Source organism: Phoca vitulina, unplaced genomic scaffold, assembly GCF_004348235.1.
Source record: "Phoca vitulina isolate PV1807 unplaced genomic scaffold, GSC_HSeal_1.0 scaffold4, whole genome shotgun sequence".
Lineage (NCBI taxonomy): Eukaryota > Metazoa > Chordata > Mammalia > Carnivora > Phocidae > Phoca > Phoca vitulina.
In genome coordinates this window covers 7,127,258-7,151,486 of record NW_022589707.1, presented here as the reverse complement: position 1 = coordinate 7,151,486, position 24,229 = coordinate 7,127,258, and the positions used below count along the sequence as shown (strand labels likewise).

The following is a 24,229-nucleotide window of genomic DNA, read 5'->3' as shown; positions in this document are numbered from 1 at the left end:
TGCTTCTGACATTTCAAAAACTACCAGTCTCCTGGGGGTACCTGGTGGCTCAGGCAGTTAAGCGTCTACTTTCAGCTCAGGTCATGATTCAGGGCCCTGGGATGTAGCCCCACATAACGCTCCCTGCTCAGAGGGGAACCTGCTTCTCCCTTTCCTGCTGCCACTCCCCCTGCTTGTGCTGAGAAAATCTTTTAAAAAAAAAATTGGAAAAACACACTATACCAGTCACCTTCTAAAATAACATTTCCATTAGTAACATTTATTACCAATGGGTAAGAAGACAAGAAAGCAATAACAGTTTGTAATATTCTACTAGTATCTATATACCAAATACCAATTTTAAACCACGCAAGTCTGTGTTGGTTCATTAAGACAATTTACTTGATCTTATAATTGCGGAATTTAGTTTTTACTTGATTACCTTGAGTAAGAGGCCTTAAAAAAATTCTCCTAACATAATTGAGTATTTTAAACAGAAGTACCTTATTTAGTTTTCCTTATAAAATGATGGTCTCAGCCTGGGACAGGCTGCTATGCTGTGACAACCATGACCCCATTCTCCATCTCAAGTGGGTAGTTATTTGCTTCAAATGAATCTGTGGGAGCTCATAGGAGTTAAGAAATGGAACCAGCACTTACTGTGTGTAGTGGTGGGGCAGAGATCTGAGACCAGTTTTGTGCAGTGGAGAAGTGAGAATTTCACTTACAACAGGCGGGCACCCAGAGCGCACGTGCAATGCACAGGACAGGACAGCAACACACGTTATGACTGGCGGATACACGAACTTCCCCTGCCTTTTCCAAGATGCAAAGGGAGCTGCTCCCAACACAAACCTACCTCAACTCCAGTAAGCTATTGTCACTGCCTACGTAGACCATTCCCTGGACCACAGACTCAAATACACCAACAGGGCAGCTACTGATGAGCCTAGCCCTACTTTCCAGACACCAAAATGCAGAGGCTTTTAAGTCTCTTCCCCACTCAGAGCCCCAACACTTCTACCTTGCCTCGGAGGCTCTCCATCACTCTGGGGGTGCATGTGAACCCCAGCACGACCTGGTCAGTAGCAGCTGAAGGCAGACTTTCAGCACTTCTGGAAGGAAGCAGTGGATACATGCGCTCACAGAAACAGACAACTCGTGGACCTATAGCTGTTACCATGACCGTGCCAAGTCACAATACACACAATTCCTAGAAATGCAAACACCGGTAATTCCTAATCCAAATGTTTAAAAGATTCCACTTACTTAAGAGTGACAGCGAGCACAAGCAGGATGAGGGGCAGAGGAAGAGGGAGAAGTGGGCTCCCAGATGAGCAGGGAGTAGGGATCATGACCTGAGCTGAGAACAGACCGAGCCCCCCAGGTGCCCCTCTAGGAAGCAGTATTTTTACAAATAAGCAATGCAAAAAGGTCACCACAGAATGGTTTTTATTAGAAGTATGATAGAATAGTCGGAGAGAAAAGTACCCTTTCAAAACACATCATGTGTTGTGACCTACCTGCTACTTGTGGGTAGGAAGCGAGTTCAACCACAGGCGGATGGCAGTGCTTTTGGCCACTCAAGGCGGCCTAAGAGTTAGTCTTGCAAATTCTCAAGTACAAAATAGTGTGATGATCCCAGCTGGTAAGGTCTCGCTCAAACATTTCTCAGCAGGCCCGGTCTAGGGAAGCTATCACTTTTCTCAATGAACCGTATCCACAGAACAACTGATGAACTGATCAGAGTCAAGAAACAAATGCTATGCTTTGACACCTACACGGTTCAGAACAGCTCATTACACAAAACAGAAAGCCAATTTGGGGTTTTTTTATTGTTTTATTTGGGAAAAGTGCTTCTTACAAAAGGGCAGCTGCAAAATACAGAGACCTCTGCAACAATTACTTGTTTTTTCTTAGAGTGAAAGAATGGGTGGGATCCAAGGAATGAATCAAAGCAGTAGATGGACAAATGAGGAGCATCTCCAAGTTATTTTAGGAACTAGAGCGACAAAACTCAAAAGCTAAAGTTTCCAATCTTCTTCTAACTTAACTTTAGCTCGTCTCGTGGATTACCACCCCCGCTCCCCCTTTAGTGGAAAAGCATGACTTACTCCTGCCAACCAATGACCCCACTACAAGAAACACCTTCAACTAAGCTCTGAATCACATCTGTCTACCTGCAAAGCTCAGGGATGGAACGAGGCAAATACCCACAAAAACAAACACAAAAACCTGACAACAAAACCTCAAATGAGGACAAACATTTGTCCCAAAGTGCCTGGGCTGGAGAGGCTGGGAGACGCTAAAATATTAAATACAACTGTGTATCCGAGCCCTGGTTTGTGTTACTGAATGGGACCAGCAGACAGGCGACCCCTGTGGCTAAGCCCATTTCTCTATTTATAGACAGAGCTAGCACCGCTCTACCGACAGCTACCGATATCCTGCTTCGTCCTTCACATCTATGTGCCATACGAGGCTGAAACCACTAAACCAAAGTTTTTCCACTAAGGCTAAGAACACAGCATCTATGCAGGAACGAGAAGCTTTTCACACACTCTCACACACACCAAGTCCATCAGCCCCCGGGAGTCCGCTTCCAGCTCGGCCGTTCACACAGGCCACTGCATCTGTTGTACGTGTTCCTTCTCAACTTCCCTGTCGTGCTCAACACAGTAAAAATCTCAACACATTCGCACCTGGTTCTGGTTACCCAGTAGTATGACTTGTGCGCAACTCAACAAGAGACCAAAACCACAGAACAGGTGCACAGTGGGGGTTATGGGGTAGGGAACAGATTTAAAAACAGATGTGCAGATTTCACCAGAAACCTTGGGTATCCACCTCTAAGTCTGTGGCAGGCTACGTGCCACAGTGCAGATCTGTCACCCATCACGTCTATTCTTGTACCCCAAAGCAGGGCCAATGCTGTTCTTGAACCTGGGATCCTCTTAAGTGTGGAGAGTCCATCAACGCTACCCTAGAACGGTGTCAATCTGGTGGAAAACAGATGACGCAACAGACCTACGCTAACTGTCTGACAGTTAAATTCATGTTACAAAAAAACTAGCTTTAAGGTTTATTTTTGTAACTTTTTAACAGAAAAAAACAACACTCCTTGGGGCAAGGTGAGGGATCGAGACAGGCCCTGGGTAAGGAGGATCACGACAGCACCTGGAGTTGATAGGCCTGCCTAGGAGAGAAACTCGGGCACTGCCTCGCCACCACAGGGGACAGCTACTGCCTGAGGCTCAGCAGACCAGTTCACCCGCCACGTCAAGCTGCTATAGATCCAAGTCATAAAAATCTTCCAGCTCATCATGAAACAAGTCCCACTCGTCTTCAGAGTCTGTCAGGTCGTCGTCCCCACCTGCAGCCAAAAGCATAAGCAACATCTCGCCCAGCTCAAAGGTGACAACCTCCTCTTCTTCGTTGTCAAAGGGGTTGCTGTTCTCTCTTTCCTCAATGAGCTCCCAGAAGTGGTTCCTTCGTTGGGCCTGTAAAAAACAAGGCCATGATAGGGATGGCACTGTCCAGTAGTATCTTCTATTCTGTTGTTTCTAAGGCAAAACATCCAGCACACCAGAGGGCATGACGAACCAGACTTCTTATTTAGGGTTGACTTTACCAATTCCTCCCCTCTGGTTACTTGAGGCAAACCGCTTACTCTAGACCTTTAAGAGCTAGCTTTTCCTCACCTATCCCTCCCAGTTTCCTGAGGTTGCCGTTCTTTCATCTGCCAGTCTCACTCCCAGACCTGAGTGTTAATCTCCTTCCCCTACCCCAATCTGTGTGGGACTCAACTGATAGCGTGGTATTTCCCCTCCTTTAAAAAAACAGCGAGAGTTACCCGGTATCTGCTTGATGTTCCCACTTTCTGTCTCTGTGGCTCCTCTCTACGGCCATCAGGGTACGCATGCTTGTAAAAACAGTTCCCTCCAAATGGGCAGCTCCCACGTCCTTCATCAAAATACCTGCACGCCTTGTTGCTGGAAAGGAAAATATCGCAACCCTTATTCACAGTGGATTTCAGGTCTGTATTTGACTATCATCCGGTATTTCTTTAAACAGGTAGTGATAGAACCAGCATGTCTGCTTCCAGCCCTCCCCAAGGTGTGTTCTTAAACGTGTGTGTACTAATGCATGAAGCACTGACTACAGCAAGATACTCTGTTCAAGTCTGTGCTGTTCGTAACAGCTCCAGTCCCGCAGATCCAGCAGAGGGCAATCTTCTAGGAAGCCCACACACAAGCACACAGGACAACTCTAACACGGACTCAGAATGAGGCCGGAACCCACTCATGGGGCTTCAGCTATCAGAGCAGACTTCGTTATAACCCAGTCCCTGGGCGTGCACCCCAAGGACTGCGTTATAGCAAGGTACACAACGGGTAAGTGTTATCAGGGGTGACAAAAGGAAACTGTACTGGGAAGGCAAAGAAAGGGGAGGAAGGAGGTAGGAGTATATAGTGCAGCACTGTTCTTTTCAAAGTGAACCCAAGCGACGTTGGGATCTTAGCCTGAGAAAAGGCTGCAGTGCTCATACCTCATTGCTTCCTTGTATTTCTGAATGAGTTTCTGCTTCTCTTCTTTCTCCTCCACCCAGTACTCACTTGGAATGACAAAGTTAGATGTGATCCGGCATTCTGGGCAGGACCTGGGAAACAATGAACAGGCTGCAATGCACATCCCCCGTGACAGGCCCACTCTTCCTCAAGGACACACCCTGGTGCGTCACCTCCATACTTAAAAGACTTAACTGAAAAGCCAAGTGGGCATTTCCTGAAAGGGTTCCACACACTGTCAGACAACTGACCATTTCTTCTGAGGCAAGACAAACTCCTTAAATCAACTCAATGGCTAGCCAGGTCACTCAAAAAAAGTAACTTCCATTAAAAAAACAAAACAAAACGAAAAACAAAAACAGAAAAAAGAAAACAAAAGAAGACATTTCACACGGACTCCTTTTTCTTTCATTTAAATAAATTTATTTCTTGTAACTTTGCTCTGTTTAGATTATGTAGTTTTTGTTCAGTTATGAGAACAATCTTTAAAGGATGGTGGATTATTGGCTAGCTTAATGGATGAATAGGAAAGTGGAAAATGTAAAACGTCAGGAAACATACATTCAGAGCTAGGTAAGTTTTTTCACTGAGCCTAAACTGGCTAATCCATTAAACACAGTCTCCTCAGAAAAAGCACGAAGATTCTACTAACTGATACACAGGGTTTCCTCATTCAAATAAAAGATATACCAACTAACCTAGAAGCTAGCTGAAATACAAAGAAGAAATTCCAATTAGAATACCCCCGTTTCAAGATAAAATGCATGCATTTAAATGCGGTCCATCTGGTTGAAAGTTGGCACAAGATACTAAATTCTTCCCCAAAATAGAAAGCACAAACGAAGATTGGGGAGGAGTCTCACTTTATGATCTTGCTCTCAAATTGCTTAGCACTCCTCCACTTGCGAATACACTTGAGACAGTAAGTGTGGTTGCAGTTGGAGAGAATCCCAAAGCGGCGCTCACTGGGGTTGGCTTTTTCATAGACCACCTCCATGCAGATGCCACACACCATGTCCTTACTGCGCTGGACAGCAAATGAGAGCTCCATGTCCTTCTCATGGGCCTCAATGCAAGACTAGAAAAAGTGGAGAGATAAGTGTAATCAAGTCACTGAATAATGAAAGACTTCAACTTGACAGTTAATGACTCAGTTCAAATAATCAATAGTCAACTGAAAAGATGTTCCCAACTGACTCGAAAAGCGGCTTTGTTCAAATATAGGTGGACATTCTACATATTTACATCCATCACTAGAGTCAAACAAAGAACTCAACTTCAGAAACTGGGGGAAAAAAGTATCACCCAATCTTCGCTACCCTCCATGTTACAATCCATGTTAAGACAGTTTTTCATACTAAGCTTGATCTTCTGATTTCTAAATGGAAAATGTAATTAAGATTAAGCTCTTAATTTACAACGTGTCACGAAGTGAGGGTGAAGGAAGCTAACACTTATTAGGCGACAATTAGGTGCTTGGGCACCTCATTTTCACATTAAAAAAACAGCTTTGAGGGCGCCTGGGTGGCTCAGATGGTTAAGCATCTGCCTTCAGCTCAGGTCATGATCCCAGGGTCCTGGGATCGAGTCCCGCATCAGGCTCCCTGCTAGGCGGGGAGCCTGCTTCTCCCTCTGCCTCTGCCTCTCTCTCTCTGTCTCTGACTCTCATGAATAAATAAACAAAACATTAAAAAAATAATAAAATAAATAAAAAAATTAAAAAACAGCTTTGAGATACTTCACATACCATAGGATTCATTCATTTAAAGGATACCATTACAGTCATGGAACCATCAAACCAGTCAGTATTGGAATGTGTTCACTACCCCAAGAACCATCCCATACCCACAACAAGGAAATCACTTCACCGGAAACCGACCCCTCCCCCACTTCATTATCAACTACTAATCTGTGGCTGTTCTTATTCAGGGCATTTCATATTAAGTGTGTCCTTTTGTGACAGGTTTTGTTCACTTAGCACATTTTCAAAGTTATCTATACTGTAGAAGGTATCAGTATTTTATTTCTTTTTATTGCTGAGTAATATCCCATCACAGGGACAGACCGCTATTTATCCATTCATCGGGTGATGGACATTTTGGTTGTTTCCACTTTGGGGCTATTAACAATTATGGGGGCACCTTGCCCACTCAGAAGAGCATGTAACCCTTGATCTCGGGGTTGTGGGTCTAAGCCCAATGTTGGGTATAGAGATTACTTAAAACTTTTTTAAAAAGAGGTGGGCGCTTGTGTGGCTTGGTGGGTTTTGGCTGAGGTTCTGGTCTCAGGGTTCTGAAATGGAGTTACCATGTCTGACACTACACTTAGCAGGGAGTCTGCTTGAGATCCTTTCTCCCTCCCCCTCCTCTCTCAAATCTGTAAAAAGAGGGGTGTACTGGCTCAGTCAGTGAAGTGCGCAGCTCTTGATCTCGTAATTGTGGGTTCAAGCCCCACACTGGGCATCAAGTCTACGTAAAAGTGAGGTTGACGGACGTTATATACACACATACTTTTTAAATTTAGAACATGTTAATTTTAAGGAATAGAAAAAAAGCAAAGTCACCCATAATTACACATAACTACAGTATTTTAATAACATTTTTATTTTCTGAAAGTTCTTTTTAAACAATCCTAAAAGACACTACTAAAAGGGGGGGGGGAGGAAACAAATAGCACTGCTGCCAATACCCAATATAGCTGAAAGACCAGGACTTAACTTGCCCCAATTCACACAGTCAGCGTATCGTGAAGGTAGGATTCATGTCTCTTATACTATGCTTTACCCAACAACCAATTAATTTTTCTAAACGTGATAATGGTTAGAAGCAGAATTTGTTTCTCCAATAAAGTTTGTAAAACAATGTCTTCAACAAAAAACTTACACTGCAATTGGGCTTAAAAACCAGAGTCTGGGGGGTGCCTGGGTGGCTCAGTGGGTTAGTGGTCTGCCTTCGGCTCAGGTCATGATACAGGTCCTCGCTGCTCAGCAGGGAGCCTGCTTCTCCCTCTCTCTCTCCTGCTCCTATTCTCACTTGCGAGAACCGTAGTCTGAAATCCTCATCCACCGTGATTGGGAACGTAAAATGGTGTACTCACTGTGCAAAAAGTCTGGCATTGCTCAAAGTGTTAAGCATTGAGTTACCAGATGACCCAGCAACTCTACTCTCTAAGGTAACTTAAAACATGCCCACAAAAACTTACATATGAATGCTCATGGCATTATTCCCAATAGCGAGTGGGTGAAACAATCCTAAAGTCCTTCAATTGACGAAATGGAAAAACAAAATGTGGTATAGCTATACAGTGATTATTCAGCCAGAAAAAGGAATGAAGTGCTGATACACACCACAACACAAATAAACCTTGAAAACATTATGCTAATGTTTAAGACCGTCACAAAAGGCTACATAGGATTCCATTCATATGCGATCTCCACAACAGGCCAGGCCAGCCATTAGAAGATTAGTCGTTGCCAGGGAACTGCAAGAAGGGCAGAACAAACAGTAATGGAGCTAAGGGGCATGAAGTTTTTCAGGGGAACTGTGGTAATGGCTGCACAAGCATGTTAATGTATTAAAAATACCAATGAGATGTGCATCTTCGAAGAAATCTCACATGGATTAACGGACTACTTCCCTGAAGACTTACTTTTATATGCTGCGATCTCTGGGCAGCATCCGTCGGATGGAGGACCTGCAGCCCACACATGTCGCAGGAGTCTCCGTGGAGATACACACAGTTCTCCCCGTACCGGCACTCTCCGACCGTAGCATAGGGGCAAAGCTGCTGCTTGGTTTCTGCTGCCGTTTGCTCTTTCTCCAATTCCTCCTTGGTCACTGAGCCCTGCGGGGATGCTTCAGTGCAGGAAGGGGCAGCTGAAAACGTTTAAGAGGGTAGTAAAGGTCCAAAATGGGTAAAGCAGATATATGAACCAAGGTAACTGAGAACCTAACTGAACAGAAAAAACCTAAGAACTTCAATTAACTCCAAAAGTCTATTGAACTAATCCCTTCACTCTTGAAAGATCAATTTTCTAATGCTGCTTGTTTAAAAACAAAAAAACACTTTTACGTACTTCTTGTGCGATTGCAGTTTAAAGAGGCTTCGGTTTTTCAAAACATTCTAAATTCACTGGGATTCAAAAAGTTTCTTTCACTCCATCGGTTAAGTCTTAGGTAATCCAATTTAGAGTATTAACTCAGGCTAAGTGTGAAGAGCGGAAGCAGGAAGGTTGTGAAAACCTGCTAACTGGTGAGCTATGGCCTAGCACACTAAGTTGTTTTTAGTCTTCAAAATACTCACTACGGCCACAGTAGGGCTGCCCAGGAACAAACTCAATGGCATTCACCCAGTCTTCTGAACCTGCTCCTACAGTTGCAAAGTTTGAATTTCTTGACTCGGCTTCGCCCGTATTCATTTCAACAACTGGTCCAATGCCTGATGAGAGACTTGAGGAAGCAGCAAGGGATGATTTTGCAGTTAGATCGGCAGCAGTCACTTCGTCCTGTTTCAAAGGCTTGCTATGTTCATATCTAAAAAAAAATTCAAAGTCAGCAGTCACTGTCTAGCCAGCAGCCCCAATTGGGGTATGAATTCCCTGATCCTGTCCTTGGGTTGTTTTCAAAATATCTTACCTATGAATCACCCAGGAAATTGTTAAAAGGCAGATCTGGAATTTCTAAGTCTGGGGCAGAGCCCATGATTCTGCATGTCTATCAAGCCCGCACAGGATATTACTGCTGGCCCAAGCACTCTTGAGTAGCAAGGTCACAGACCAGGGGTCAGCAAACTTAGAGCCTTCAGCCAGGTTTGGCCTAGAGGCCATGTTTGCCCACCCCTGCAGATGACCATCTATCATCCCTCAACTTCCACTCGAATCTGGAGTCTCACGGTTCCCATGGCAACTCTGCTAAAGAGACTGTGCACCGAAGATTGATCAAAGCAAGGCTGACCCTCAAACTCAAGTAGAAAACGTAGAACATTTTACCACGTATGTTCAAGTGTTCACAATATTAAACAGGAGACTTAACGATATACAACATGTATTCTTTTCCTATATCGAGTCATTGACCTGATAACTTTTCAAATTTTTACCCTATACATTTTCATTCCTTTTTCAATTGTAAATTATTAAAACACATCTCCAACTATTCCCTTCAAGAACCAACTTCCAGCCCAACAAAATCCCCACAATTCATTCAGACACAATAAATTAATGATACGTAGTAAGTCTGAATTGGCATAACTTACAGTACACGTATCTAGCAGGTCTTGCAAACTAATCGGGCCATCCTACCATGGGCTAGCTTTGTTACTGGTGTGTGTATTTCCATCTAAAATAAACATAAAGGCTAACTACACACCATCCCTTAGCTTACTGCGAACATTTGCTTGTATTTACCATTGTATTTACCATTGTATTCTATCATCTCAAACCTTCATATTCCCACTCTTCAGCTTTAGGGAACCTCCTTTCCCTTGCCTTCCAAGTAACTGCTGTCAGCTATAAAACCCGGTGTGTTTTATTCCAGACTGGAATCCTGAATCATGCAAGCTGAGAGCAGAAACCACTGGGAGTATGCACTTGCACCACACCTCACTTCATTGTCAAAAAATTGTCAAGTGGTGTTCTAATGTGACTCTAAGCTGCTCTGTATGACAGGAACCAATGGCCACATAGCTATTTATACTTAAATGTACAAGCAGTTTGTTGGTCCCAACACCAGCACTAGCCATATTTTCAAGTGTTCAAGTGGCACAGGTGCTCATAGTTACCATATTAGACAGCATTTTTTAATAGATTTTACTGGAGAGAGAGAGCACGAGCAGTGGGGAGGGACAAAGGAGAGGGAGAAGCAGACTCCCCGCTGGACCTGAGCCAAAGACAGACACTTAACCGACTCAACTAAGCCACCTGGGCACCCAAACAGTTCAATTTTTTGAGCAACATCTACTAATAAACACATGCCATGCATTAAGGACTGTATCATCTGGGGCACCTAGGTGGCTCAGTCAGTTAAATGAAGTAACAATCTTGGGGGTCATGAGAGAGCCCCACCTTGGGCTCCAGGCTGGGTGTGGAGCCTGATTCTTCTCTCCCTCTCCCTGACCCCCAAAGGCTTGCTCTCAAAATAAATAAATCTTTAATTTAAAAAAAAAAACAACAACAACTACTACTGAGGGGTCAAATTTAGCGAATAAAACCGGGTCCTTGAATACAAATGATAATCTATTTTGAGTATTAACTTTCAGGGATGCCTGGGTGGCTGAGTCGGTTAAGCATCTGCCTGCATCTGACCTCTGCTCCTTGCTCAGCAGGGAGCCTGCTTCTCCCTCTGCCTCCCGTTCCCTCGGTTGTGCTTTCTCTCTAAGAAAAAAAATTGAGTATTAACTTTTAAAATCAAATCTGCCTATTTAGCCAAAGTTAATCCTTTAGTGCAGAATAGATCTATAAAAATGATTCTGAAGTGATTTGTCCATAGGTACTAGGAAAGATAAAGTCCAAGTAAGAAAAAAAACCTAATAAAGAAAGATGCAAGACGCATTTTGAAAGGTGCTTATTGGGGCACCTGGGTGGCTCAGTCATCATGATCCCAGGGTCCTGGGACTGAGCCCCGCATCAGCCTCTCCACTCAGCAGGGAGCCTTCTCCCTCTCCCTGCCACTCTGTCAACTTGTGTGTGTGCTCTCTCTCAAATAATATAAAAATAAAAAACAGAAACCACCAAAAGGTGCTTACTAAGAAGTATGGTTCAGTGAAGCACGGACCTTAAAGAACAGGGATCAATCCAGCCTATGACCCTCAGGCCAAACCCAGAGCTAAAAATGGTTTTGATACTGAGCAAGCCAGCCAGGCTCCCCATTGACAAATAACTTCTTTTACAGGCCATTTATGTGGGCAATTTAACTGTATAATTCAGGAGACAGCAACGGACTTGTATTCTTGGTTTCGGTATTTTTAAATGGTTGAAAAATGTACTCAAATTTCAGCATCTCAGTAAGTTTCGTGGGAACACACCACATTCATTAGCTTATGTATCATCTACAGCTGCTATTGCACCGAGAACAGTATGGCCTCCATAGCCAAAATACATTTATTATCTGGCCCTGTACAAACGAAGCCTGCCAATTCCTACTTAAGAGGACTAACATCTACTGGATTCAGAGTCCATGATGATTGTGTTTGTAATGATTATTAAATTAATTCCTTAAGATTGATTAAAAGACCTATCACAGAATCCGTGATCCTTTTAATCAAAGTGTTAAGAAACAATACTGAGACAACACTGAAACCAATATTGGGCTTTTCTTTCACATTTTTGCAAATACTCTGGTATAGTATTAATTTCTATGTAAGGAAACTGAAATAAATTTTTCTTCCATCTTTAAGCAAGATTAAGATAGATGCTTTCCCCTCTGGTTGGCTACTTCCGACCCCCCAATCATTCCAAGGTCTGGTATCTGTCTTTAAAATTTTAACTTATGGGGCACCGGGGTAGCTCAGTAGGTTTAGCGTCAGACTCTTGGGTTTCAGCTCAGGTCATGGTCTCAGGGTTCCTAGGATCTCCTGGGAATCATGTCTGTGTCTCTCCTCCCTCTGCCCCTCTCCCTGCTTGTGTGCTCTTTCAAATAAATGAATCTTAAATACGTTAATTTATGGGACTCAACGGGTCCAGAGGGAAAGAGCCCTCCAAAAGAAACAAGATCTACCATAGCAATGGTTGTCAACCAAGGCAATACTCCCTCTTTCTCCACTGGGTGTTCATAAACAATGAGGGAGTTCTTATGGCATTGAATAAGTGGGGACAAAGGATGTTGAGAGGTCGTGCAACGTGTACAACAGTTCTGAGTAATGAAGAACTGGCCTAAGTTAACAGTGCCACCTTCATGAAGCATGGACACAGTAACATTTGTGAACTGTTGGCATTAGGACATTGTCTTTCATCATAAACTATTACCCCTATGAGGCATTCAATATTTGAAATCTCTGGGCACTGGCCAATTTGTGTAAAAAGATCCCTACACAGAAAGAGTGAAAAGTAGGTGTACATCTTCCAGCCTGTCTGTCCCAATTACCACAGAAGCTTCTTTCAGGCCAACTAGTAATAATAGGTTTCCCTAATTCCTTTCACTTCACCCTGAGAGCTCTAAACCTAGCTCAAATCAGATCATTGGTCAAAGAGGGAGCTGCATCTTTAAAGAAAAAAGCCATTTATCAGGTGACTTGAAACTGCCTCCATGTCAGGGCGTCGCCATAACAGTGCACCCACCTCACTCCCTGGCCTTCAACCTCAGTCTCCCACAAGGAAGTCCACTGATTACAGGTTTATGTTGAGGATGGGCTTCCATACTTTTCCCAAGGAGAATATGAAATGCCTAAATGCCATTTAGGGCTGGGGAAGTTACCTGAAAAATAAGCTGATTAACACATACAGCCTCAGCCTTAGCTTCGATTTCTTCAATTTAACCTTTTTTTCATTCTTCCCACCTATATGGTCCAATCAGATGAGTCCCTCTTCTGAAGAAGCAGCTGATCTGTTTACCAGCTGTACTTTCCCTCCTCCTATCACACAGCATACTCTCCACTTCTCTCTGCTGGACACCCTAGTTTCCCCTCCCACTCCTGCCATTTGTTTCTTCTCTCCCCGGACGGAGTGTACAAGACTCTCGGCTGATTGTTTAGGCAAAGAACTAGGCTCCCCTACAATTAAGCTGGCCTAAAACCTGCAGAGACCATCCTACTACAAAGAATCGCTCCTTTACATATAGTAGGATGGAGTTCTACCAACCCCCCCTTTCATTCTGTGACGATAAGCCTGGCGGTTTGGGTTTTTTTGAGGGGGGGTGTCATTTTTCCCCTTTCCAGTAATACTGCAATGAAAAAAATTAGCAGAGAGCAAAAAGACCTAAACTCAGTTATCAGAGTTTCCATTTCTGAGCTCTTACAGTCACATGAAAAAAATCTGTTTATTTTTCTCTATCCTTACTAGATTTCCTAGTAAAATGTGGGATGACTGAACATTAATATCCCACCCATTAATAATTTCCTAGCCTTTTGAATTCTAAGCATATGATCGTAGAATGCTAAAACTGGCTGACATTCCCCAAATGTCTTAATATGATGGTTTATGGTTAAAGTATGTCCAGAATTCTTTGACACACCTCCCTTCAAAAGGTGGGCCCAATCTCTCCCCTTGAACACTTCAACATGGGCTGGATTTAGTGACTTGCTTGTAATGAAGAGTATAGCGGAAGTGAGTGCAGGACTTCTGAGACTAGGACATTAAAGGCATTGTGGATGTGTCCTTGCTGGCTCTCTTGAATCACTTGCTCTGGGGAAAGATAGCAACCAAGTAGGACACTAAAGCAGCCCTAAGGAGAGGTCCAGCTGGTAAAAAACTAAGGTCTCTCGGCACCTTAGAAGTGATCCTCCAAGCCCCTGGGGAGAGGTCAGATAATGGCGGCCCTGCCCAAATTCCTGACGGCAATCTCTAGAATCTCACAGCTAGAACCACCCAAGTCAGACCCCCAGAAACTGGGAGATGTTTATCATTTCTAAGCTGCTAAATCTCAGGGTAATTTGTTCAACATCAACAGGTAACATTTTTTTATTGGTTTTATTTATTTGACAGAAAGAGAACAAGCAGGGGGGAGGGCAGACAGAGCGAGGAAGCAGCAGGCTCCCCGCTGAGCAGAGAGCCCAATGTGGGGCTAGATCCCAGGACCCTGGGATCATGACCTAAGCAAGGCAGCTACTTAACCGACTGAGCCACCCAGGCCGCCCCAATCAACAGGTAACTAAAACATCTTTTCTAACTTGGAAAGATTAATAAAACCTCCACCTATTTCTAAGCACAAGCCACTGCTGCTGAATCGCAATGTAACAGGATTATGGTACCAATTCAATTAATAATGATAAGAGATTAAAGAATGAATCCCTCTTGGTTCTTAACATTCTGATGGTTACTAGACACATTCCTGAGTATTCCCTCTAAATCTAAGCTTAGATTTAGTTTTGCAAGCTGAAGGGTCTCAGGAAAGTTGACACTGAATGATAAGCAATGATAAGCTCTCGTTAAGTAGTAACCTAATACACTACTCCAAATGCCTACGATGCCATTTTCTCTAATTCATTATTAAGAGGTATGCACATCACTTAGTCTTAAAAAGGAAATGCGATATACAAATACTTTCTCCACACCTTATCCCTAGGTTTGCAGAAGGAGCTCCTCAGGAATTACTACATTACAAACTCATTTTTTTGAAAAAAATGTATTAATACATGCCCTCCAAGTTAGAAATTTCTAAGTGTACTAACTGCTAAGAAATACTTTTCAAAGCATTTATCTATTTATAAAGCTATTGGCATTATGTATTTTACTCACTTTTTCTCAACCTCTCCCACTCCACCTCTCAGCAAAACTCATCTGTGTGTTCTGAAACAATTCTTACCTGCAGCGGTCTCCGTAAATACAGTATCCTCGCTGAAAATACTTGCACACTACACCGTAAGGACTGTCAGAGAGGTCATGCGAGTAGCGGCAGTTATCTCCTTCCTTACAAACCCCGTGCATGAAATACCTGTGAGAAAAAAGAACCACAAAGTTCAAGGCAGTCCTAAGAGAATTCATGACCAGTGTACACCACCAGTAACACACGAGAGTTCCATATAGTAGTGATATCCTAGTGCTGTACGGTAATATACCCAATATATCCTATTCTACACAAACGCGTGAAATGAACACAACAGCGAACAGAAATAAGACCGTATGAGGAGATTATCCGTTATGGTACCACAGGAAGCCTGCCTATACATATGTGCACCAATTTAAATTTCAACTCTGAGGTCATCATTAATCTGGTCTCTGCAGTTTGACCACAGTTCTCATTTCACAGTCCTAGGGAGGTAGTAACTTTAGCTATAATGGTAGCTCTACCTGTAAAAAAAGATAAAGCAAGAAACAATGTAGACCAGAATGGGTCAGACTACTGTATGTTTCACTACTTCACAAAACCATTTTAGGGGTGCCTGGGTGGCTCAGTCAGTTAAGGGTCTGCCTTATTGGCTCAGGTCATCATGATCTCAGGGTCCTGGGATTGGACCCCACGTTGGGCTCCCTGTTTGGCAGGGACCCTGCTTCTCCCTCTGCCCCCGATTCTTGCTTGCTCTCTCTTGTGCTCTCTATATAGTGCTCCCTCAAAAGGTTTTAAAAAGATTTTATTCATCTGACAGAGACACAGAGAGAGGGGGAACACAAGCAGGGGGAGTGGGAGATGTCGAGAAGCAGAGAGCCCGATGCGGGGCTCGATCCCAGGGTCCTGGGATCATGACCTAAGCCTAAGGGGGATAGCTTAACAACTGAGCCACCCAGGAGCCCCAGTAAAAAAATTTTTTAAAGATTATTTGACAGAGACACAGAGGGAACACAAGTGGGGGGAGTAGGAAAGGGAGAAGCAAGCTCCCTGACCTGAACCAAAGGCAGACGCTTAACTGAGCCACTCAGGTACCCCTAAATAAAATCTTAAAAAAGAAACCATATTCATGCTTGAAAAGCCACGTGAAGGGTACCTGAGTGGCTCAGCTGCTTAAGCAACTCGATCTCAGCTTTGGTCTCCATCTCAGGGTTTTGAGTTCAAGCCCCACACTGGACTCCAAACTGGGCATGGAGTCTGCTTGTAACTTCATGTAAAATCCACATGTGAAAATATAACCAAATTTGCTGCAAACACAGAGGCAAAGAGAAATCACCTCATGTTCTTTGGTTAGCAGACTATTGCTCCTCAGCCTTAAGTATTACATGTGTACCTAACTAGCAGTTTCCGCAGTTTCCTAAACACCAAGTATCAGAGTATGCCTTAGTAGGACCTGGAATAGCACCATCAGCATCATTTGGGAATTTGCTAGAAATAAACACCTCATACCTACTAAAATCAGAAAGTGGGGATGGAGGGGGATGAGTAGAGCAAGCAGCATCTACGGTTCTCTAGGTTAGAAGTGATAGTCATTTTTTGATCGCGTGGAGTAGAACCACCACCACCATCCTCCATCTTCCCATCACTGACTTCTGTCAGGGTTCTCCCCCCGCTCCCCCAATTTTTTTTTTTTTTAAGTAAACTCTACGCCCAACGTGGGGCTTGAACCCACAACCAGAGATCAAGAACCACATGCTCTAGTAGTGACTGAGCCAGCCAGGCAGGGCACCCCAGGTTTGTTTTTTTTTTAAATTCTTTGCTCCTTTATTGGTCTCGGTCTCTTGAGCAGCAAGCGCAATGAAGGTTTATTTTTGGCAGGCCACAACTCCCCAAACAGGCACCTGAAGGAAAAAGTACGTATTTCCTTAGTGTGGCTGATGACATCACTATATCCAAGAGTGTCAGTTACCTAGAATGAGTGTATACTCCACTTGCCCACTTATCTGAGTATGTACAAAATATCCATATTTACCTAAGGAAACTGGAAGGCAGCTGTCCAAAACTGAAATGTGAAAGGTTCTATTCAAAGAGTACCTGTAAAGGAAAACTTCTGCATGACAGTACATCACTTGAAAAGACTAACATGTTGGTGTAAATAGTTAAAATGACCAATATCCTAAAGTGCCCTGGAGTTGTAGTCCGTTAGCAAAATCTAAGAATATACTAGGAAGTGATAATTTTAACTATAGTTGACCTAATTTCAACTGTTATTTTAAGTTTACCATAATGTAACTCAGGCAACTTTGAGTTAAACCACTTGTTTATCAATAGGTAATTTTGGGGGAGCCTGGGTGGCTCATGGCTTAAGGGTCTCACTTCGGCTCAGGTCTGATCCTGGGATCAAGCCCTGCAATGGGCTCCCCACTCAATGGGGAGTCTACTTGTCCCTCTCCCTCTGCTCCTCCCCCTGCTTGTGCTCTTTCTATGTCTTAAAAAAAAAAAAAAGCTCATTTGACTGCATAAATGAAAACATCAACACAGACACCCCCTAACGAAACAAGCCAATGAGAATTACATTGTAGGGGCGCCTGGGTGGCTCAGTCGTTAAGCGTCTGCCTTCGGCTCAGGTCATGATCCCAGGGTCCCGGGATCGAGCCCCGCATCGGGCTCCCTGCTCGGTGGGAAGGCTGCTTCTCCCTCTCTCACTCCCCGTGCTTCTGGTTCCCTCTCTCGCTGTCTCTCCGTCAAACAAATAAAATCTTTAAAAAAATTAACATTGTAATCACCACAGCAGTACAATATTGCTTCAAAGTACATAGGAAAGTATCCAGGGTAGGTACCTGGGTGACTCGGTTAAGGTGTCTGCCTTCGGCTCAGGTCATGATCCCTGAGACCCAGGATTGAGCCCCCTTTCCAGCTCCCTGCACAATGGGAAGTCTGCTTCTCCCTCTGCCCCTCACCCTGTGCTTTCTCGCACTCAAGTAAATAAATAAGGATAATCTTTAAAGAAAAAAAAAAAGTATCCAGTTGGTAATAGGTTATCCTTTTGAAACAGTATCAGTGCTCAAATACAGTAGTTCACTGTCTCATGCCCAGTGAGAACTGTTCCTGTTTAAACACAAGAAGGTGTCTATACCTTCAGTGTTTCTTTGGGATCATTTTAAGTCAGATACAGATACTGAGGGGCGCCTGGGTGGCTCAGTCACTGAGCGTCTGCCTTTGGCTCAGGTCATGATCCCGGACTCCTGGGATTGAGTCCCACATAGGGCTCCCTGCTCAGTGGGGAGCCTCCTTCTCCTGCTCCCCCTGGCTTGTGCATTCTGACAAAATCTTCAATAAAAAACTGGGGAGACTTTTAAATTCCAGCTTTGTCAATGAGAAGCTATGTGACTTTCGGCAGGTTTCAGCAATCTTTTAGATATAAGAATTTTTAAGTCAGTACCTGCGTAGTCTATGCTATGCATGTTCATTCAGATCTGTCCTTCCACATCTTTACTCTGCCCTGCCAGACCACATTTGTTCACTATATTGGTTAATGACCAGCCTGGCAGGAGGCACACAGAACAAATCAAGTTAAGAGTAAGGCAACGGGTGCCTGGGTTGCTCAGTCGTCTGCCTTTGGCTTAGGTTACGATCCCAGGGTCCTGGGATCAGGCCAGCATCGGGCTCCCTGCTCAGCAGGAAGCCTGCTTCTCCCTCTCCCACTCCACTCCCCCTGCTTGTGTTCCCTCTCTCGCTGTGTATGTCAAATAAAATAAAAAAAGAGTAAGGCAGGGGGTGCCTGGGTGACGCAGTCGTTAAGCGTCTGCCTTTGGCTCAGGTCATGATCCCAGGGTCCTGGGATCAAGCCCYGCATCAGGCTCCCTGCTCGGCAGGAAGCCTGCTTCTCCCTCTCCCTCTCCACCTGCTTGTGTTCCCTCTCTCGCTGTGTCTCTGTCAAATAAATAAATCTTTAAAATAAAAATAAAAATAAATAAAAGAGTAAGGCAAACCATTAAGGCAAGACACCTGTATGTCATGCCACAAGATTTTAAGTAACTGTAGTAATATAGCCAAAATACAAAGAACCTTTTCATACGCAGAAAGATATATCATGTATCTATCTGGTTCAACATGAAGCTGGAGAAGAATAATTACCCAGCAACGACATATGTTCCTGAGGTCCAGAACTAGCAACACTGAAGGAATTCAAGTAGACACAAAATCACCTGATACTTCAGAATCAACAAAAATGCTAGAACACAAGCCCTAATTAGTTACTGCCAGATACTAAACATAAATGGTTGTTTGTATGTATGGTCTGGGTTTTGAGCTTATTTTTCTGGCCCTTTATCCCTCAGTGATATGAACACTATTGGTATTTCCAGAATTAAATACAATTCTCACAGTGAAATCCCTCCTCACCAACCCATCTCTACGATTATGATTGTGAAAAGTGTTACGCTGTATCAGAAAGTAGAAAAAAAGGCAAACCTCTCAAGAAATTTCTCCCCAAAATGAAACCGAAGTTTTGTTTTTTGTTTTTTATTTTTTAAAGATTTTATTTATTTACTTGACAGAAAGAGACACAGCGAAGAGAGGGAACACAAGCAGGGGGAGTGGGAGAGGGAGAAGCAGGCTTCCCGCAGAGCGGGGAGCCCAATGAGGGGCTTGATCCCAGGACCCTGGGACCATGACCTGACTGAGCCACCCAGGCGCCCCTTGAAGTTTTGTTTTTTAAATGCCACCACCAAGCCACCATCCAAATCTTGATGCCATTGCCCAGACTAAAGCTTCCTTTGGGGAAAAGGCTGGGCCATATGACTTTTTAAAATTTATTTTAGAGAGAAGGATGGGGGGGGCCGCAGAGGGAGAGGGAGAGAATCTCAAGCAGACTCCCCACTGAGCTTGGATGGGTATGGGGTCCATCACTCCACCGGGATGACCTCTGACCCTCCCTCCTGCTCGTGCTCTCTCACTGCAATGTCACTCGAGACATTGTCCAGTTAAGACAAATATAATCGCCTAGCAATCTCCCTACTGCTGTACCTCTTGGAAACCTAAGAACGTTTGCCAAAATACATTACAAAACACCCTAACAGTAGCTTCTAGGGTACAACAGACCCGAACAATACCCTCAAAGTACCTCTAGGCATCATAACAACCTGCCTGTGGGTTGACGGAAGAAATTACAGAATGCTACCTAATTCAGCATTTACCACTTCCATCGGCTATGGCATTTTTTAACTTTGATACTTAATCTGAGGAGTGCACGTACTATTTTTCAGACTAGACTGCAAATTCCTGGTGGCTGAGGACCATGGTTTACTCTGCTTTTCATCTATTACAGTACTTATACAAATAATAGTTACATATTTAATAAAAACTGTTAGGTGACATGGCAAATGTCAGTAGCAAATTAATTCTTCCTAATGAATGGGCTGGTAACTTTTTCAATGCCACCCCTTCAAAAACGCCTATATGCTAGATAGTTTCCAAGTAATAAACTTCACTATGGATAGAGACTTTCTGGAATAATTTCCTTTATTTTTAAAAATCAAAATGAACACAATTGGTTTCGGGGTATTATTTCAAATGCCAGAACGGTCATCTACCACTGTAGAACTCTCATAAAGCAGTGTCTAAATCCAAAATTATGGCTTGCAAGTTATGACTTTTAAGTATTTTAACCCTATACTCTCGAAGAAGCTAAAAGCAATAGCATATTTCATAATATTCCTCCAATAAAAAAATATGAAAAATGGCCTGGTGGGGGCAGCATGATACAGTTCCCTGGGAAGGTGTAAGTTTTTCTTAAGCTGCAGACATCAAACACAATGAGGTAGAATTTTGAGAAATATGAACAGTAACCAGTACGAAAATTGAGCAATTTAAAAAAATCTGTCTTCCAAATAACTAACTTCTTGGAGGATTATGTCCTAAGTAAATAGCCTTTTTTTTAAAGATTGTATTTGACAGAGAGAGACCAACCGAGAGCAGAACAACCAGGGGGAGTGGGAGAGGGAGATGCAGGCTTCCCGCGGAGCAGAGAGCCTGATGCGGGGCTCGATCCCAGGGCACTGGGATCATGACCTGAGCGGAAGGCAGACGCTTAAGGACTAGCCACCCAGGTGCCCCCTAAGTAAATAGCCTTAATCAAACTGCTAGATAGAAGGAAATAAGCAGAAACACTAAAGTGTATCACTTATCTTAATTCTCCTCTAGGGAGATTTAGCAACACAATGAAAATACATTTTTGCATTCCCTTGAACATCTAATCTAGGGCATCGTCTCTTGTTGTAGGAACTAATACTTATTTAATGAATAACTGAATGAGGTAGTCCCCAAAAGATACTTAAGTACACATAAGGATAAACAAAATAGGGCCCCTGCTCAAGAAAGTTCAAGGTCCACAATAAATGAAGATCTCATATTCACTATCCAAAGAGAATTTTAAAATAGATGTTCATACCTAGAACTGAAAACAATGTCAAATATTAAAATCAAAGATATACTAGCCTGTACTTTTTAAAAATTAAAAATAACTTTCAAGAAAAAACTAGTACATCTAAGCATGTTATCTTTTACCTAATGCCTTTCCAAAATATTAGATTGCTGAGCTATGTAAATTTTTTTAAATACATATAAAATCTATTGGTTCATGGGCAATGAATTCCCACCAGTCCAGGAACAATCTACAATATTGCATTTAACTCAAAGATCCTGAAGTCAAGCAAAGAGGAATGCTTAGTCTGGGTTTTCAGCTTATTTTTCTGGCCTTTTATCTGGCCTATTTAATAAGCTATTCTGAATTCTGGTTATATACTGCTGAGGAACTAGAAAAGGGAAGTAAGAACAGGGCCAAGTGTCCAACAGAGAAGAAAGTGTAAAAGTGACAATGAATTCTGTGCACTGCTGTAAAGTTGGGTTCAAGTTACAGCTGCCAAGATAAAAATGAGATAACTATGGTAATGCCAGGTTGGTGATGGGTGTTAAAAGCTAGACTATATTGAGATTGTAAATGATAGGTTAAAATCAAGGCTTTGTATGGAGTTCCTGTTAAGAACTCCTATTCAAGCAACATTATTTTCAGTATATAAAGGTAGATTGGGACTGCCGAGTGAAGGGCTTAAAACTCAGGTATATAAAGGTTACACTAGTTTTTTTTTTTAAAAGAACCAACTAGCACATATAAATCAACTGCAGCATTGTAGAGAAAAGAGAAATTGTAAATAGGAACTTAACTGTTTCATGAACAAGAATTTTGCAATTCTCATTCAAGATACTGCACTTCATTCCATTCTTACGACCTACAACGACTGGTAAGAGAAGCGACCTAAAAGAGCTTTTATGCTTCTTCATCCCGCTACTGAAATTAAGCTCAAGTTTATTATTAATGCCTTACATATATATAAAAACAGAACGCCATTTAATATCACTGTTAACACCAGGACAGTGAGTTCTGTATACTAAGAATCCTTACGTATTGCATGTAAATTATCCCACCCCCGGATGAAAACCGGCATTCCAGTTGTATTTTTTCAACTGCTAGAAAAACGCTTCCAGTCGCTAATGATCACTTCTAAAAGAATCCAAGGTAACATTCAATCAAATGCACTCATCCTGTATGTACAGCTCGATCAATTTTTACACGCGTACACACGTACCTATTACCGCCATCCACTAATTTTTTTTTCAAATACTTGCATCTATCTGACATACCAAACCCAAACAAAACTGCTCTCCTTCAGAAGTAAGATGCGTGTTATTTCAAAAGAGAAAATTTTCACCGCGGGAGGGGAATGGACAGCTCGTGTGTAATTTAAGGCGGAGGAGACGACCTCAGCCCGGCACTCGGTTCTAAGTCAAAGCTCAGAACCGCCAACCTCGATAAACATACAAAGAAGAAATAACAAAAGCTACTTCTCGGGTGGGGCGGGGGCGGAGAGAGACGCGAGCAGACGTTACCAACGGCTGACACGGCGCCGAGGCCAGGCGGCCAGGCCACCTCGTCCGGGCCCGCGGCCGCGCTCCGCAGCCCCAGGCCTGCAGGGAGGCCGGTGCAGGCTACAACACGCACCCCTTCCTTTCGAACCTGCGGAGCTGCAAGCAGGGGCTGCAGATCCGGCGACAATGAAAAGGAGGAGGAGTCCGCCCACCTTTCTCTCTACGCGGCGCGCCGCTCCGCCAGCGCGGGGAGGGCGGCGGGCGGTGCGGCGGCCCCGCGGCAGAGCCGCGCGCGCCCGGCACCGCGGCGGCCGCCGGGGGTTGACGCAGCGCGGGCGGGGAAGCCGCGGCGGCCAAACGCCGCTCTCCTCCCTCCTCCGCCCGCCCCTTCCTCTGCGCCCTCTCCGCGGCCTCGGCCCCCTCCCCGCGCCGGCGCCCGGCTGCGCAGCGTCTCACCTGCAGGTGACCTGTTTAGTCCAGCCGCCGCCGCTGCCGTCGCTGCCGCCTCCCCCTCCCCCCGCCCCCGAGGACGGGGAGGTGACTGTGGGGATAGGGGTGGGGGAGGCCGCTGCCACCGCCGCCGCTGCCGCTCCTGCTCCTGATGTTGTGGCTGTTGTTCCGGGAGCTGCAGCCTCCGCCATTACTGTTTATCCCACACAGCAATGGCACCGGAACTTCCGGGATCACATAGTTCCGGTCCGGCTGCCGGAGAAGGCGGCGAGGCGAGGGGAGGGGAAGGAGACTGGGGCGCCGGCTCGCTCCTCTTGGCTTCGCGTAGGGTCTCCGAGCCCTCTAGCCGCTCGGACTGCGGGCTGGAGCCGCAGCGCCCGCGGCCCGCCCCTCGACCCCGGCGCCCAGCGTCCTGATTGGCGGATGAGACAGCCCCACCTGCGGGGGCGGGGCAGGGGCGGGGCCCCGCGAGCTGGGCCCACCCTCACTGCTCCCCCCACCCCCCCCACACACTGGGCGGCACATCTAGGGAACTTTATAATATAAAGTCCTCATTTCAAGAGTGCTAACCCAGAGGAATACCTGCTAGCAGAGGCTGATACAGTGGAGGGCGGGAATTGAGGACCTGGGTTGGAATCCAGACTTTCCCATTTACCGACTCAATGGTCAGCTGAAGGAACCGGGGATACATACCTATTCTCTCTGAGCCCGTTTCCTCATCTCCAATGGGATGATAGTAGACCCTCCCTCACAGGGTTGCTGTGAGGATTATAGGACATGCAATCACTGAGGTTAGTGCCTGGTACATATTAAACACTTAATGTTCTCTTATTCCTCCAATCAGGGTGTAATCTCTAAACCCAGGAGACTACCATGGTAGCCAAGAACAGGTTC

The 24,229-nt window shown here is 44.3% G+C and overlaps 1 protein-coding gene across 4 annotated transcripts; it reads right to left on the bottom strand.

Annotated features, from left to right (window-relative positions):
* On the bottom strand, window positions 1-23,723 carry MKRN1 (makorin ring finger protein 1). Of its 4 annotated transcripts, none has more exons than XM_032401454.1 (8): window positions 23,342-23,723; window positions 14,999-15,127; window positions 8,850-9,079; window positions 8,196-8,422; window positions 5,411-5,625; window positions 4,529-4,639; window positions 3,833-3,971; window positions 1-3,479 (listed from the first exon to the last, which is right to left on the bottom strand). In XM_032401454.1, exons 1-8 carry the CDS (start codon window positions 23,524-23,526, stop codon window positions 3,267-3,269), a joined length of 1,449 nt encoding a protein of 482 aa, XP_032257345.1. In that variant the 5' UTR covers window positions 23,527-23,723; the 3' UTR covers window positions 1-3,266. The 4 variants fall into 4 exon arrangements, with proteins under 4 accessions (XP_032257345.1, XP_032257346.1, XP_032257347.1 ...); XM_032401455.1 differs by lacking the exon at window positions 23,342-23,723 and adding an exon at window positions 23,098-23,144; XM_032401456.1 differs by lacking the exon at window positions 23,342-23,723 and adding an exon at window positions 23,034-23,052.
* Between the last annotated feature and the right edge of the window lie 506 nt (window positions 23,724-24,229).

What these genes read in the sequence shown, in the direction of transcription:
- MKRN1 (XM_032401454.1), bottom strand. Translation starts at nt 23,526, where the DNA reads ATGGCGGAGGCTGCAGCTCCCGGAACAACAGCCACAACATCAGGAGCA. An exon ending in ATTTACGGAGACCGCTGCAG is followed by an intron (nt 9,080 to 14,998) that starts GTAAGAATTGTT and finishes ATTTTTTTTTAG; the next exon opens with ATATGAACATAGCAAGCCTT. An exon ending in AAATACAAGGAAGCAATGAG is followed by an intron (nt 3,972 to 4,528) that starts GTATGAGCACTG and finishes TTTCCTTTCCAG; the next exon opens with CAACAAGGCGTGCAGGTATT.